Source organism: Bufo gargarizans, chromosome 1, assembly GCF_014858855.1.
Source record: "Bufo gargarizans isolate SCDJY-AF-19 chromosome 1, ASM1485885v1, whole genome shotgun sequence".
NCBI classification, from domain to species: domain Eukaryota; kingdom Metazoa; phylum Chordata; class Amphibia; order Anura; family Bufonidae; genus Bufo; species Bufo gargarizans.
The window spans coordinates 659,152,261-659,170,781 of NC_058080.1; the positions used below are offsets into that span (position 1 = coordinate 659,152,261).

The 18,521-nt window shown below is 41.8% G+C and overlaps 1 protein-coding gene across 1 annotated transcript in view; it reads left to right on the forward strand.

The window, feature by feature from the left end:
* The first annotated feature begins 9,527 nt into the window (after positions 1 to 9,527).
* Positions 9,528 to 18,521, forward strand: part of TMEM174 (transmembrane protein 174) — a 23,540-nt gene continuing 14,546 nt past the window's right edge. The window contains exon 1 of the mRNA XM_044291799.1: positions 9,528 to 10,149. Within this exon, the coding sequence (XP_044147734.1) occupies positions 9,545 to 10,149 (605 nt within the window). The 5' untranslated portion in view covers positions 9,528 to 9,544. The remainder of the gene's footprint in view (positions 10,150 to 18,521) is intronic.

Below are 18,521 nucleotides of genomic sequence, written 5' to 3' on the forward strand. Positions count from 1 at the left end.
CACAGTATTATACTATCATTGTTCCTATATGATTGTGCATGTCTATTGGGCAGAATAGACAAGCTGGTCTAAAGTAGACAGGCATTCCATATTTTCTGATGATGGTGTCATGTCTAAGACTTTGGGTCCATTCACACGTCCTCGGTGTTTTGCAGATCCGCGAAACACCAGGCCGGCACCCCAATAGAAATGCCTATTCTTGTCCACAGCTGCTGAGCTGCGAACCGGAAGTTCGGGGCCGCGGACCGGAAATGCAGATGTGAACAGGACACTGTGTGATGTCCGCATCTTTTCCGTCCCCATTGAAAATGAATAGGTCCGATACCCGTTGCGTATAATTACGGAACGTATCCGGACCCAAAGTGCGGATGTGTGAATTGACCCTTAAAGGCAGGGGCGTAGCTAAAGGCTCATGGGCCCTGGTGCAAGAGTTAGGCTTGGGCCCCCCTTCCCTCAGTGCATTGTGTGTCTTCTTATGCAGCACAAGGGTCTTTGGGCCCCCTCAGGCTCCTGGGCCCGGTAGCGACTGCTACCTCTGCACCCCCTATAGCTACGCCCCTGCTTAAAGGGTTTATCCAAGAAAAGAGACTTTATTAGGGCTCATGCACACGGCCATTTCCCGACGGTGGACGTATTGTGGCCCGCATACAGCGGGTCCGCACTGCACGGGCATCGGCCACGTGCACTCCGTGTACACCCCACACACTTAAATGGGTCTGCAATCCGGGAGAGGCGGTGCATGCACTACTTTTTTGTGGTGCGGACCGTTTGATGCGGGTGGAGGACCCTATTCAAGTGAAGCCTGCATCACTCACCATAATTTGAGTGAGTATAGCGGCTCCCTGAAAGATCTGATTGGTGGGTATGCCAGTACTTGTACCCCCGATGATGTGATAATGATGGCCAATCCTGAGGAAGTCATTATCTTTTCCAGGATAACCCCTTTTAAAGGACACTGAGTTTACAAAAAACTTTTGATATGTCATAGAGGCATGTCAAAAGTTTTGATCAGTGGTGGTCTGAGTGCTGAGATCCCACTGATCGATAGGACGAGGAGAGCAAAGCACTTGCATAGCACACTCACTCTCCTTACTGCAGGAGAGTCAGTGGGATGGACAATCTATGGGCGCATATCAATTCCACCCCCTGTAGTGAGGGGAGAGCGTGAGCTTTGCAAGACCTTCTCTTTCCTCATTCTAGTGATAAGTGGGCTCTTTTAGTGCCCTGAAGCAGGGGTACTTTGAAGTCTGGACATTTGTGGATATTTGTCCATTTACCCTATGCAAAGTCATCAACTGCTCACTTTATTTTACTTTAAAGGGTTAAGTTTCCCTGACTTATACTGTTTAATTGCATTTAATATGGTTGCTATGATACTCTATATATACTGCTTATTTGCACTGTGTTTGCACTGCACTGTAGAAAGGGTTAATGAATACTGAGAGACTTTTGTGACTTTCTAGCCAGCAATGAGAAGCTGGTAATTTTCAACAGTTGCCATAAGAGTTAAAGAAGAGTATGTTTTGGAGGGAAAAAGACAGACTTGTTTAACAAAACCAGGAAGACTGACCTTTTGGATGTCATGTGTAGCTATATTATTATTATGTCTGGGAAAACTTCTGCGACATTACCATTGAGTATTATTGAAGCTCTAATGCAAGTCAATGAGAGACCAGAATTGTAACATTGTATTTGTTTAGGTTGTGTTTCTCCGCTCCACTCCTCACACTTGAAGGTTCTAGTTCAGCTAGAAACTGTATATAAGGAGAGCATTTAGAGTCCCTGGTGTTCTGCAGTTAGGAATCAGTTCTTAGAAGAAGAGACCCATGCCAGACTGCATGAGTGACCAGAAGAAGATGTTGACATGGGGTTGCTGATCCACAGACCATGTGCCTGAGGGCCACCCTATCTACTGAGCTACAGACACTGGACCTCCAGCCTTTGGCCAGGTTACCAGACTTCTGAGAGAGAGGGACAACTAGCTCAGGCCTTTCCTCACCATCAAACCTTTCTTCTGCCAGGGAGGAGACTGGAGAAGCCAACCCAATGTCTTGCCTGTATTGTTTTGCACCTGAATTTCTCCAGTAAAGACGCACACTGGTTCACTGCAGACCCTGACTCTCTGGACTTATTTCCCATCGGGTGCACCACGTCTTAACATCCCTTCTGGAGAGCAGCAACATGTGGTGAAACCTCAACGGTGTCCGGGGGGACCCAGCTTAGCTTTGGGGCCTCCCCAAGACTGGCCTCAACACAGGAAGTTACAAATTTCAAAGTTCTGTGTTCAGCACCAGGGACAACACAAACGTCAAATAGCTGTACATCACAGGTTATTGTTGCAACTTTCTGTGTTGGTAACTTTCGAACCACAAAAGATATTGCAAAACTGATTGTGGCAGTAGATTTCTACGAAAATGTTGGTCTTCTTTGATATGCTATGTGATCCCCTTCCAATTAGAAAAATGTGCCCTTGATCCAATATGGCGGCTTTCAATATGACGGTCATGTTCCGGTCAAAGCCTAAAAGAGGCCCTCTCACCTATTACTTGCTGAGGTATTCAGTTATTTCATTTTCCCTATTGTTTCTGAAATGAAAGGGTGTCTTGAGACTTTTGACACACCCTGACAAAAGGACACTCTTTTGGCCTATGGCTATGTTCAGCATATACACTGAAGGAAACATACTGATACTGGAGCATTATTTTTTTACTAAACCTGTCTAAAATGTAACTGGCGTAAACCCAAACTGTCAGTCTAGACCTGCACCAGATTTATCACGGGGGCTCAAGCTAGATGCTGGTACATGTGGTGCAGGGATAGACATTTGTTTCTGACTCTATATATTGACCAGAGGTGGATTAAGTGCATGATAGGCCCGGGGCTGTCTATCCAACTTGGGCCCCTCCCTCCATTTTAGTTTAAAAAAAATAAAATGAAGAGCCTGCGGTGCTTCATGAGCGCCACAATCTCTTCCTAGGCAATATGAAATCTTCAAATACCCCAAATTGACTCCTAAAATAAAAAAATAAAAAAAATATATTAATAAAAAAGACTTGGAGGAGAATACAGCACCTCATACATCTTACATCCAGGGACATCGCCTGTCATGTAGACCTTCTTTTCCCTTTTCTCCTCCGTTTGACCCAGACCGCCATGGAAAATTCTTTCAGCTGCATCTTGTCTCTACAGAGTTTGTAACACAGACCACGTTAGATTTAAAAAAATTTCCATCAACCTCCCCATCCTGGTGTCCAGACAGTGTCATCCTGCTGCCACCCTCCCCATACTGTACCCTTGGTGCTCCCCAATGCCCCAGGTACTATACTGTTGAAAAAATAGTGACTAGTGTTGGGCGAGCATGCTCAGCCAAACATCAGTTCGGCTGTAGCATCGCTATGCTCAGCACATCGCGGTGTTCGGCCGAATATCGCGATGCTCAAGTCAATGTATTTAAATCTAATTTAGCCTCCATTTCTGAAAAGTTTCTGGTGGGATTCGAACGCACAACCTTCTACATTACAGCCAAGAATGTTAACCACTACACTATAGAGCCAGTTACTAAAAAAAAAAAAGGAAAAAAGAGACTTCTGCTTCTATTTTTTTTTTTTTTAAGTAACAGGCCATGTAGCTCTATAGTTTAGTGGTTAAGCTTCTGGGCTGTAATGTAGAAGGTTGTGAGTTCAAATCCCACCAGAAACATTTTAGAAATAGAGGCTAAATTAAATTTATATATATTATATATTTTTTAGTAATCGTGAAAAATGTGTAATTACAAAAAAATATAAATTTATATATATTCATCCTTCTGATATATATAATTGCATATGTGGGAAACTATTACTGATAATTTTAGCAATAATATATTTACATATATTATATATTCTTAATATATAATAATATATGTAAATATATTATGGCTAGAAATGTATATATACAGGTGAAACTCTAAAAATTTGAATATCGTGCAGGTGAAAGGTAAGTGAAGGTAAATGTACTCCAGAGGTCTTGTATGACCTTATTGGGGACGCAAAGTGTGAAATATAAAAAAAACAAGTGTTTAAAAAAAAATTTTTTTTACAGTTTCACATGTAAAATTTTTTTTATTCCCTAATTAAGTAATTAAAAAAAATGTTAAAAATAGAAAAAAAAAAAAGACATATTTGATATTGCCTTGTCCGTAACGACTGGCTCTATAAATATATCACATGATCGCCCCCGTTCAATAAAAAAATAAAAATAAAAACTGTGTAAAAAAAACTAACAATTTTTGTCATCTTACATCACAAAGAGTGCAACTCCAAGTGATCAAAAAGGCGTATGTCTCACAAAATGTTACCAATAAAACCGTCACCTCATCCCGCAAAAAAATGAGCCCCTACATAAGAAAATCGCTAAAAAATAAAATAAAAGCTATAGCACTCAGAACATGGAGACGTTAAAACATAATTTTTTTGTTTTAAAAAAGCTATTGTGTTAAAGTGAAATAAAAAAATAAAAAAAGTATACATATTAGTTATCGCCACATCGCTGGTTGTTGTTACAACCAGCTCTATAAAAATATCACATTATCTAAACCCTCTGGTGAACACCGTAAAAAAATAAAAATAAATACAGTGCCAAAAAAGCCATTTCTTCTCACCTTGCGTCATAAAACTTGCAACATCAAGTGATCAAAAAGGCGTATGTCCCCCAAAATAGTACCAATCAAACAGTCACCTCAAAATGAGACTCTACCTAAGACAATCGGTCAAAAAATAAATGAACTATGACTCTGAGACAATGAAGACACTAAAATATGTTGTTTTTTTTTTCTTTAAAACTGCTATTACCGGTATTGTGTTAAAGTGAAATAAATTTAAGTAGACCTATTGGGTATCGCCGCATCCATAAAAAACTGCTCTATGAAAATATATGACCTTAACCCCTCAGATGAACACAGCAAAAAAATAAAAACAGTGGCAAAAAAAACCCCTTTTTTTTTGTCTCCTAACATCACATAAAGTGCAAGACCAAGCGATCAAAAAGGCGTATGCCCCCCAAAATAGTAGCAATCAAACCGTCACCTCATCCTGCAAAAAATGAGACCCTAACTATTTAGACAATCGGTCAAAAAAATAAAAAAGCTATGGCTCTGACTATGGAGACACTAAAACATATTTTTTTTGTTTAAAAAATGCTATTATTGTGTAAAACTTAAATAAATAAGAAAAAGTATACATATTAGGTATTGCCTCGTCTGTAACCATCAGCTCTATACAAATTTCACATGACCTAACCCCTCAGGTGAACGCTGTAAAAATAAATACATAAAAACTGTGCTAAAACAACCAATTTTTTAGTCACCTTGCCCCATAAAGTGAAATAATGAATGATCAAAAATCATATGTATTCGAATATGGTACCAATAAAAACGTCAACTCTTCCCACAAAAAAATGAGCCCCTGCACCAGACTATTGCCAGAAAAAGAAAAAAAATGGCGTTCTGAAAATGGAGACACAAAAACATAATTTTATTTTCAAAAATGCTTTATTATGTAAAACTGAAGCAAACAAAGAAAGTAGACATATTTGACATCATAGAGTCCGTAACTACTTGGTCTATAAAAATAGCACATGATCTACCCTGTCAGGTGACTGTTGTAAAAAATAAAAACAGTGCCAAAACAGCAATTTTTTGGTTACCTTGCTTCACAAAAAATGTAATATAGAGCAATTAAAAATATGTACCCCAAAATAGTACCAATAAAACTGGCAATGTGGGCATAACTACTGTGAAAGGGACACAATATGGGTATCACTACTGGGATGGACAAATTGTGGCCATCACTACTGTGTGGTGGCACGAAGTAGAAATAATTACTATGTGCGGGCATTCAGGGGACTGATTGGGATTGGGTGTGTATAGTTATGCACTGCGCAAAGTTAGAGGCGTGGCAGTTTGCAGCTGCTATTGTCCTCCTTTCTGATTTTCAAAAGTTGGGAGGTATGCTGCTCTATGGCTAGGAAGGGCCATCTCCCAGTCTGTGCAGCTGACCGGTTAGAACCCCAAACTAAAACTAAAACTTTTTGGAAAAAAACTGCTGCAGTCCAAGTTTCTTAAAGGAACATTCCAGGAAACATTGATACATGGTCATGTATGGTCCCTCAGGTCTTGCACTAGTGTATCAGTTTTTACCTGTAGTGTTCCTTTAACTACAGTTTCTCAAAAGAGATCTTGACATCTGGCTGTAAAATACAAATTTTTTTTTAATTCAGTGGTTCAAAATTCTTCCATAGTCTTTATAATATAAAGAAGGACGTATATATGTATGTATGTTCCGCGATCACTCAATAACGCAACCATCGATTTCAGCTAAACTTGGTATACACATCCCTTTGCTACCTGGAAAGAAATCTTGTAGGGATCACAGCTCTCTAGCACGTACTGTTCCTGAGATATTCCCAAAAAATGCCAATATGGCACATCACATGACCTACATTAGCCAATAGAAGCCTGCAGGTCTTTCTCTTCATATCCCAACTGCCATATACATGGTCACATGTCCCTTATCAGCCAATAGAAGCTTGCAGGTCCTTAGTCTCCACATACACACAGTTTTACACCAGGTTTCCATAACAAACCACCCATTTTTCTTTTAATTCTGCAGGTCAGCTTCAAAGGGGCAGGGCGCAGTGGATGACAAAGTTAAGGGAGCGGAGTGCTGTGGAGGTGACAGTTCAGGGGGCAGGTAGGGTGGCTATTCAAAAGATAAACTTAAAAACCCCGCCCCCAGGATCCACTAAGCCATGCCCCAATCCATTTAGGCCACGCCGCCTCCCACTCCGCAGCCGACACGGATTGAAAAAATGAAGACAAAAAACAACTTCTGTCAGCTTCAGGGGTGGGAGGGATGGTGACTTTCTCCCTGCAGCTCACACTCAGACAGCACAGTGCTGCTGTCTGAGAGTGAGCTGTTCAAAAGGACATCCCTGCGTGAGATATTCTCAAAAAATGCATTAGCCAATAGAAGCCTGGTCACATGACCCTTATCAGCCAATAGATCCTGCAATACACCCAGCCGGCACCCCCATAGAAATGCCTATTCTTGTCTGCAATTGCGGACAAGAATAGGACATGTTCTATTTTTTTCAGGAGGCGCGGACCGGAAGATAGGCGGCACGCAGATGCGGACAGCACACAGCATCCATTCCTGCCGTATAGAGAATGAATGGGTCCTCACCCGTTCCGCAATTTGCAGAACGGATGTGGACCCATTATTCGGATGTGTGAATGGAGCCTAAAAGTGAATGGGCCCGCGATCCGCTGTAGCTGCTGCATGGACAGTGCTCGTGTGAAAGAGGCCTAAATAACATGTGTAGAGTTACCCCAGGAAGAAAGGGTTGTTAGCTTCACAGTCCACAATTGTGTCAAACCCTTCATCTATTGTAGGTTCACCTACATGTGGGCCTTGCATGCCTATTGTAAAATCTGTCCCAGCAGTTGTCAGATCTTCACAAAATTCTAGATGCTGATACATGGATTTTATCCAATTCATCCTATGATCCATGGTCCTATTGTCCGCCTGGGGAATGCCTGGTGTGAAGTTGTGAATTTTATTTTAAGTAGCACTTCATAAATGTGAAACAAAGGTGGTCTACTCTGAAATTTTGACCAAATTTTGACTCCAAATGAAAAAAGTTGCAACTTTTTTTTTGCGCACGTGACCCCAAAAAGTCGCAAAGACCCTTGTGACTTTTTGAAGCCAGAATTCTGGCATTCAAGGCTTGATAAATCCCCCCCCCCCCCCAGATGGATAAAAGGGATTGGAAATAAGTAGCATGCACTATAACATAAAGAACTAAAGATGGCAGCTAATGCTCAGGAGGTAAACAAGTGATCATCTAGAGGATTGAAAACATTCAAGTTTGTGATATAAAAAACATGTGAAACACAAGAAAAACAAGCACTGATAGCGGAGAGAATAAATCAGCTTTTCATAAATAAACTCCATCGAAATGCCACAATATTCTATAGCAATTAGAGATGTCATATTATTTATACCAGCAGGACGGCAGGCTGGGATTTAATGAGCCTGGGGGCCAAGATGAATGTGGCCTTTTGTGGGGCTCTTTAACCTAAAGGTTGTTTATTGAAGCTTATACAATGTTACAGGGCGCCCCCTACCTGGAATTCTGTATTACTACACTGACCGACGCATATTACTTTCCCTTAGTAACCATATCATTGTTTTTAAGTATTTGGCTTGTACAGACCTTTGTAGCCATTGATTTCCTATGATATTCTTTACTGAATTGTAATTTATAAGAAAATGCCAACGCAGACATATATTACGGTGGTAGGTGCTAAGTCCACTAGTGTTTTGTGAGTAAAGCTCATCTAGGATGCAAATTCTCTCTTCAACCAAACGACATCTCGTTTAGCCAGACAATACCCTGCTCTGTACTAATGAGGGCAAGAATCCCCAAACTGCTGTCAGCAGATGGGGGTCTGTGGTTTCACTGATATGAGCTAATTTGCATACTATTTGTTTACCCATGATGCATTGCCTGAAAATAAGTCTCCGTAGAATGCTGGGTCTCTTCAATGAGAGCTGGCTATGCTAGGATAAAAAGAATTAGGAAGTCTCCTACCGCAGGTCAATGAGCCCTCAAGTTCACCATATTACTTTATAGTGCCAATGATCTCCTAATTGATTTAGCAGGTTAAAATTTTACTGTGTAAGAGTATGGTCATAGTTAGGGTTCAGCAAATCGAACTCCACAAAGGGGAATTCGATACGAATTTCAGGGAAAATAAAATTTTCCCTGAAGCCGAATTTCCTTGCGCTTCGTGGTAGCGAATCGATTTTTTTTGGTGTGTTCTTGGTATGCTATGAAAATGCTCGTGCCACGGCCCCTTCAAACAGCTGATCGTGGGGGTGCCGGTAGTTAGACCTCCACTGATATTATAATTGATGTGGGGGGTCATGGCCCATAACAGGTAAGAACTAGTGTTAGGGACCACTCATGGAGGCGACCTTGACGTGGTGAGTGGCTTATTACGCTTTGGCCAAAATGTACACCAATGCCTTATTCAACATCCAGCATAGAGGCAGGACAGAGTGCTGGTTGCAGAGTGCGATTGCATTTATGTTTTTGCTATTATAATTGATGACCTATGCTGAGGACATATTTACCAACATATTTACCTGAAAATCCCTTTAAGGTATGTATGTGTGTGTGTTTTTTGATTGGGGTGAGGGAGAAATGTCTACTATTGTTTGTCTGCTATAACCTATGTAAGGAGTTTATACACACAAAGAACTGACATAATCTACTTGCATAAAAGGCTCATGTGTAATTACTCTGTATATCTGCAGAATATATATCTATTAGATTTAAGCTCCACTGCTCAGACCTTTATACTTTGCTACCAAAGTCTATGCTTTATGAGCAGCAATCATGTGAACACAGACTCGTAGGATCCGTCTGAACTTTTACCCCTGCAGGCTGCTAAGAATTTCTTTCTAGCCTGGATGGACGAAAAGCCGTCTGACTTTTCATAATGGCACGTAACAATGCAGAAGATGAGTTTTCCGTCAATGTCTTATCAGTTCCTCCATATACAAACAGCCAACCTGAAGCGTGGGCCTCTACTAGAAATAAAGCCGGGCCAACTTTACTGTTTTCTGGAATTTTTATTGGAATGGTTGGTATCACTCTAACTTTATTTGGATGGATTCGATCTGATGGGAACAAAGGGTTTCGATGGACTCATCTTGTGGGTCCTATTCTGATCATAGTTTCTTTGACCTTTATATTGATTTCTGCATGCAAATTTAAGATGCTTTCTTGTAAGAGAAGGAACGATACAGCTACTGAACCAGAACCATCTACTGCTGGACAGTCCTTTGTCTTCAACGGAATAAATCAGCCAATAACTTTCCATGGAGCCACTGTGGTACAGTATATTCCTCCCCCCTACACTGCGTATGATCCTATAGCGAGCAGCCCGAGTGCGTCAACGCTATCCCCAAGTAATAGTAGTGCTGGAATGGTTAACAGGGTAGCACCACCAATACTTCCCCCTCAGTATAGTAGTATCTACCCACTGGAAAATCCAGCCTTTGTAGAAGATGAAGAAGCTTTGCCACCTCCAGCCCATGAGAGGTGGGTACTTGTCTATTTGGTTGCACAAACTAGATATTGTGACTTCTTTTGTACATTGTTGTCATTGTTAGTGTATATTTCATGACTCTCTATCTCTATATATATATACCTGCTTTTCACAGCAGAAACTGTAAGCTATATATATGTGGGTTCTCCAATAATTTAATTTTATGTTGCAACAGCCAGATCAGGTCCTGCAACTAGGATCCCAAATGTTCTTGAGAATGACCAGGTTCCTGATGTTGGCGATGAAGTGCACACTCATGAGAGATCACTCTCCACCGAATTTCTTGGAAATCTGAGAGTGAAAGGTTTTACAGTACATGTTGACTTCCATGTAGTGGCTGCCGCATAGCTGGGCTGTAGCTCAAATGCAGCCTTGATGTGGCCATAAGCCACTGCTCCACGTAGATTGCAATGAAATAAGTGCTAACTCGTTGCTGTTTATTATCGGTCAAGGGGTTTTAGGCAAACTAGACAAGTTAGCCCGTATTTCATTAGCAGCCTGGACGAATTTGCAGCTACATTTTGTCTGCAGCTGCTACCAACCTAAGGGTACAGTATATTCACATGCGGAAGATTTGGTGCAAGAAGGTTTGAGGCTACAAATCAGCTCCTTGGCGGCAAGCCAAAATAAAATGTGAATTCACCCTAAATGTGCATGCACGGTTCCAGCTCTACTGAACCTTGAGAACTACGGTAGAGATTTGGCTTCTAATAATTGAACTTTTATGGCATACCAGATCTACAGGACATATATTATATAGAAGTTAGGAAAACTAATAAAACGAAAAGCATGAATAAATGAAAGAATATGGGCCACATTTATTAGACAGATACACCACTTTTGTGACCCGATAAAGTCGCAGACTGCGACAGTTCAGGCGCACGAACTGGCGGATGCTGCAGCTAATTTATGACAAGGTGCAGCATCCAGCAGCGTGCCTGGTTATGATAAATCTGCCCCTGTCTGTCTCAGAAATATGATAATATACTGTACTTGCAGCTGAGCAGCAATTAGGTCAGGGCATACACAGACCTCCATCGGCCTCCATAGCAAAACCTAGTATGCCCCATCCAGTTTTCCAGTAGGCATGCGTCAAACTCCCAGGCAGGGTTTGCTAACCGTCTGTAAATTTACGGACAGTCTGCAAAACTTGGTGTTTTCTTTAATTTGTAAGAATATTTGCCCTAAACTGTGGAATACGCCTTTTGCATCCATGCTTAGTGCAAGGAGGAGGAAGCCGCTGCTGCGAGCCTGTGGTGCGCTACTGGGCCCCCAATGAAAGCTCAGCCCAGTTTCCTGTCTGATGCTTTCCCATGCACGCTGGCAGGACTGGCGCTGGCGGAGAATGTCTGAGACATAGTGGAAGCCTGCCCGTAACTCCTGGTGTGCCTAGTGGTGGGGGCAGTGCAAGGTGAGGTCTGGAGGAGCGTCAGCAGCAGCTAGCCTGCCCTTATACCCCTGTCTTTTTCTGTTCCCTGTCACATCACCCAGTGTGTATGTCAGTTGTTCAAGCGCCAAAGTCTCATTGTCAGACCAGGACAGCTTCCAGGCTCATCCACCTCACCTTCAGAGTAATTACTTTGTCACGAATCGTATTTACTTTGTGAGTAGTGGGCGCAATGATGGGAAACGTTGATTGCACCGTCCCCCGTCATCGAACCCTCATTGAATGCTGTGTTTATCGCTGATCGCGGCATCTGAGATGACCATTAGGGGTTAATCTGTAAAAAATAAATAATAAATACTCACCTTATCCATTTGATTGCGAAGAATCTGCTGTGGCCATCTTGACTGAAGATCCAGAGTGAAATCACGCACGGTGTCCGACGTGGTGTTGTCACATGTCGCCGCACACAAGATTTCGTGTGGGATCTTCAATCAAGATGGCCGAGGCAGACTTTGTGCGCAAATGGATGAGTTGAGCATGAATTTTAGTTTTTAACTGCCATTTTTGGGAAAACTGATTCCTTACCATGGAGCACAAGGAAATTCAGCTTTGTGGTGAATCAAATTTTGCCTGATATTCGAATCGAAGTCCACTTCGTGAACTTCGATTCTCTTAACACTAACTGTTACTATGGGGGGTGTTATTACTACTGGAGGCCCTATTGGAAAAATTATTTTTATTATAAGGCATTATTACTACTACCAGTGGTATTATTGTGGGGTGTTATCATTATTTGCCACAACATAACAGGGGTATTTTCGGGAACATTATCACTATTACGGCGCGATTACTAATGAGGGCACTCTCGAAGAGAATTATTAGTATTAGGCCTCTTTTACACAGGCGTGTGCAAAATGCGGGCTGCAATGCACGAGCACAGTCCGTGGGGCAGCCGCAGCGGATCGCGGACTCATTCACTTGAATGGGTCCGCGATCTGGCCGTTCTGCAAAAAGATAGGACATGTTCTATTTTTTGGCGGAACGGAAGTACGGGATGAAACACCACGGAAGCACTCCGTAGTGCTTTTGTAGGGTTTTGTTATGCACCCTTCCGCATCTCCGGATTTGCGGACCCGTTGAAGTGAATGGGTCCGCATCCGTGATGCGGAATGCCCACGGATAGGCGGCCGTGTATTGCGGATCCGCAAATGCGGTCCGCAATACGGCAAATTCAGCTTTGTGGTGAATCAAATTTTCCCTGAAATTCGAATCGAAGTCCACTTCGTGAACTTCAATTCTCTTAAAGGCTGGGTTCACACGGGCGTGACGGATTAAGTCCGGATGCATTCAGGGTGCGTTCAGTGAAACTCGCACTATTTTGCAAGCAAGTTCAGTCAGTTTTGTCTGCGATTGCGTTAGTTGTTCAGTTTTTTCCACGCGGGTGCAAAAAACTGAAGGTTTACAAACAACATCTCTTAGCAACCATCAGTAAAAAACGCATCGCACCCGCACTTGCTTGCGGATGCAATGCGTTTTTCACGCAGCCCCATTCACTTCTATGGGTGAAAAACGCTGAATATAAAACATGCTGCGATTTTCACGTAACGCAGAACTGATGCGTGAAAAACAACGCTCATGTACACAGACCCATTGAAATGAATGGGTCAGGATTCAGTGCGGGTGCTATGCGTTCACGTCACGCATTGCACCGCCACAGAAAACTCACTCGTGTGAAAGGGACCTAACTGTTACTATGGGGGGTGTTATTACTACTGGAGGCGCTATTACTAATGAGGTCACTCTTAAAGAGAATTATTAGTATGGGTCACTTGAATGGGTCTGCGATCCGGCCGTTCTGCAAAAAGATAGGACATGTTCTATCTTTTTGCGGAACGGAAGTACTCCGTAGTGCCTCTGTAGGGCTTGTTCTACACCCTTCCGCATCTCTGGATTTGCGGACCCATTGAAGTGAATGGGTCCGCATCCGTCATGCGGAATGCCCACGGAACGGCGCCCGTGTATTGCAGATCCGCAAATGCGGTCCGCAACACGGCAACGGGGCGCACACGCCTGTGGGAAAAAGGCCTTAGTGGGACTGTAGGAAGCACTGATACTATAGGGGGACTCTCTGTATGGCACTATTATTTCTACAATATAATATTTGGGGGCATTGAGGAACATAGTCACAATATTGAGGGTAGCAACAGGATAACACTGTTGGGATGCCAGGAGGGGGAGGATGATGATCAAAAAATGAGGAACATAAGATGTCTGTGTGGAAGACTCTGCAGAGAGAAGATGTGGCTGAAAGAAGTCGTCATGGCAGTGTGGGCCAAATAGAGAAGATGAGGAAAGAGAATGTCTACATCAGAGGAGATGTCACTGGATTTAATAGGTATTTGATGCTGTATTCTCCTGTATGTTTAGTAGTGGTGAATGTAGGATGGTGTTAGGTAGTAGTGAAGGTTGGATCAACAATTTGGCACATGCATTGTGGATGCATGTTATACTCACCCCTTTCTTTAGTGCCATTCTTTTCAGCTCTGGCCCGTTCACTCCTGCCGCTGATTGTTTACAAACTGCAGTGGGGACATGCTGGTATATGGCATGTTACTGGTATATTGCGATTGGCTGCAGTGGTCACATTCCATACACCTGTACATCACTGACACTGTAACAGATGAGCATTTGTCCATTATATCCCTGTCAGTCTTTGTTTACATGTTGGCAGCAATGATGCCAGTACGTCCAGCACATCATATGCATCATCACTGCAGCCATATATATAAAGCACTCATAGAGCGGAAGGAATGTAATAGCTGAGATTTGTGGATTTTTTTTCCACATGCTGCTGCCATATTTTATTTTTTACTTCTGGACAACCTCTTTAATTCTGGGGTGTTTGTGATTCAAGGACATTATGTTTAGGGCAATTGATGTGGAGGAAGCTATAGGGATGTACAGTGATAAGAGACCCAGTATCTGTGTCCCTTTAACCCTTACTCCTCTAAACACTTGATTTTAGTGTACCCTCCTCTCTTAATATACTTATTATATATATTTTTTACCTTTTTTCTTTATTTCTGCCTTTTTCTTTGTATGCAAGATCACTTTATGCTTGTACGTGTTCAGTAGTATTAGAGATATGGGCCTATCTTAGCAAGGTTATTTATTAAAAGTTAAGTTTTAATAAGGTCACCCACCATTTGTTAATTAGTATATTGATTTTTCTTGGGTTGCCCATTATAGAATAAGTCATTGACCATTGACACCCTGGTTGTGTGAACAGTGGTCTATTTAATAAAAACATTTTTACTAAAAAGTTACTCTTCGCTTATCCCACTCAATTTCTAGGTGCTTCATAAATATGACGCTCATGCCAAACATCATATTTCTTGTGTATTTACACCAGATGAATAGCATAAATACATAGATAATTCTGCTTCCCTTCAGACAGTACAGTATATTATAAAACTTTCTGCCTGCAGCCACCACAAGGGGGAGCTTACCATTGACTTCAATGGAAGCTGTAAATAAACTCCTCACTTTGAGTTCTTCCTAGTGGTAGCTGGTGGAAAATCCAGTAAATCTATGTCAGGAATAGGAAAAGCAGTTCAGCTCCAGGGCCCCCTCCACCCCCGCGTCCCACAGCAGTAACGTGGTCTGCCTCTATGGTAGGTAAGCCACTAAAGGAAATGCTCTTTTAAGTCTCGCTAAAAGAGATCAAGAGGGGCCTGGATGTATTTCTGGAGTGTAATAATACTACAGGTCATAGTTACTAGAGATCCCTGATCCAGGGAGTCATTCTGAGTTGGGAAGGAATTTTTTTACCCTTAAAATGAGGAACATTTGCTTTTTCTTTGTTGCCTCCCTCTTGATCAGCTTGCAGGATACCAGGCCGAACTGGATAGACAGATGCCTTTTTTCAGCCTTACAAATTTTCTTACTAAGTTACTAAGTCTTTCATGTCGACATAAAAATTAAAGTTTGCCGGCAGAGCATGTCCTCCCCTAGGAGGAGGTTTTGAACAGACAATTGCAGGAACAATCATTCATTCAAACCACTGTGGAAATGAAAGTAGAAATGAAGGCCGATTTAATTTCTATATAATTGATCACATTCATTTGGCTATTCATCTACCCATCTATAAGGAGCCTTATCTGATATCTACTGTCTGAGCTCTATTCTTTCCCATATACCACATTCCATACAAGGACAAGTATACAGGTGAAACTCGAAAAGTTTGAATATCGTGCAAAAGTTCATTTATTTGAGTAATGCACCTTAAAATTAGAATATTGTGAAAAGGTTCAATAGTCTAGGCTCAAAGTGTCACACTCTAGTCAGCTAATTAATCCATACCCCCTGAGCAAAGGGGACCTGAGATTGTGTCTTTGGGGTTTCATAAACTGTAAACCAAATTATAACAAATATTGAAATCTCTCGCTTTGCATGTAATGAGTCTATCTCATATGTTAGTTTTACCTTTTAAGGTGCATTACTGAAATAAATGAACTTTGCACAATATTCTAATTTTTAGAGTTCCACCTGTATACTGTTATATGATAACACTAACCGACCAAGATAGACGTGTAAATCATTAATGCAGGGAAATGACTTCATGTCAGGCGATGATTTAGCTGTGCGATGGCAGCAGTGACAAGCACTGAGGCAGTGTCACCTATACTGATAATGGCCCTTAACCTCTTCAGGACACATGACGTGCCAGTATGGCATGTTGTCCTGGTACTTAAGGACACATGACGTACCGGTACGTCATGTGTATTTCCGATCACCGCCGCCCGTCAGACACCTTGGCTCAATGGTCCTGTGACCCCCCCCCCCCCGTGTCGGCAATCGCAGCAAACCGCAGGTCAATTCAGACCTGCGGTTTGCAGCTTTTACATGAGTCAGCGGTTGCGGTCGGTGGTGCCATCGGGTCCCCGTGGGGGGCTGTAGGGGGGACTCGATGGCATGGAAGGCAGCGCGATGCCTAAAGAAGGCATCGCGCTGCCTTCCGGTGACGAGCCAGTGAGATCTAGCCCTCTGGATCTCACAGGCAGGAAGCTGTATGAGTAATATACACAGTATTACTCATACAGCCAATGCATTCCAATACAGAAGTATTGGAATGCATTGTAAAGGATTAGACCCCCAAAAGTTGAAGTCCCAAAGTGGGCCAAAAAATAAAGTTGAAAAAATAACGTTTTCCCCCCAAAAAATTAAAAGTTTCAAGTAAAAATAAGCAAAAACGTAAATTTTCCCCCAAAAAAGTAAAAAAAATTGGTAAAAAATAGGGGGTGGGGGGAGTAGACATATTAGGTATCGCCGCGTCCATAAAGACCGGCTCTATAAACATATCACATGACCTAACCCCTCAGATGAACATCGTAAAAAATATAAAATATAAAAACTGTGCTAAATAAACCATTTTTTTGTTACCTTACATCACAAAAAGTACAACAGCAAGCGATCAAAAAGATGTATGCCCACCAAAATAGCACCAATCTAACCGTCACCTCATCCCTCAAAAATTAGCCCCTACCTGAGACAATCGCCCCAAAAATAAAAAAACTATGGCTCAGAATATGGAGTCACTAAAACATCATTTTTTTTGTTTTAAAAAAGCTGTTATTGTGCAAAACTTACATAAAAAAAAAAAAGTATACATATTAGGTATCGACCCGTCCGTATCGTCCGGCTCTATAAAAATATCATGTGACCTAACCCCTCAGATGAACACCATAAAAAATAAAATATGTGCTAAATAAACAATTTTGTGTCACCTTACATCACAAAAAGTGTAATAGCAAGCGATCAAAACGTCATATGCACCCCAAAATAGTGCCAATCAAACCGTCATCTCATCCCGCAAAAATCATACCCTACCCAAGATAATCGCCCAAAAACTGAAAAAAAATATGGCTCTGAGACTATGGAAACACTAAAACATGATTTTTTTTTGTTTCAAAAATGAAATTATTGTGTAAAACTTACATAAATAAAAAAAATTTATACATATTAGGTATTACCGCGTTCAGACAACCTGGTCTATAAAAATACCACATGATCTAACCTGTCAGGTGAATGTTGTAAATAACAAAAAATAACGGTGCCAAAACAGCTATTTCTTGTTACCTTGCCTCACAAAAAGTGTAATATAGAGCAACCAAAAATCATATGTACCCTAAACTAGTACCAACAAAACTTCCACCCTATCCCGTAATTTCTAAAATGGGGTCACTTTTTTGGAGTTTCTACTCTAGGGGTGCATCAGGGGGGCTTCAAATGGGACATGGTGTAAAAAAAAACAGTCCAGCAAAATCTGCCTTCCAAAAACCGTATGGCAGTTTACGACCACATATGGGGTGTTTCTGAAAACTACAGAATCAGGGCCATAAATATTGAATTTTGTTTGGCTGTTAACACCATGCTTTGTAACTGGAAAAAAAATATTAAAATTGAAAATCTGCCAGAAAAGAGAAATTTTGAAATTGTATTTCTATTTTCCATAAATTCTTGTGGAACACCTAAAGGGTTAACAATGTTTGTAATATCTGTTTTGAATACCTTGAGGGGTGTAGCTTCTTAGATGGGGTCACTTTTATGGAGTTTCTACTCTAGGGTTGCATCAGGGGGGCTTCAAATGGGACATGGTGTCAAAAAAAAACAGTCCAGCAAAATCTGCCTTCCAAAAACCATATGGCATTCCTTTCCTTCTGCGCCCTGTAGTTTCTAGAATGGGGTCATTTTTGGGTGGTTTCTATTAGGCTCCATTCACACGTCCGTGGTGTGTTGCGGACCCACAAATTGCAGATCCGCAACACACCCGCCCGGCACCCCTATAGAAATGCCTATTCTTGTCCGCAAGCTGCGGACAAGAATAGGACATGTTCTATCTTTTGCGGAGCTGCGGACCTGAAGATCGGGGCCGCGCTCCGCAAATGCGGATGCTGAAAGCACACTGTGTGCTGTCCG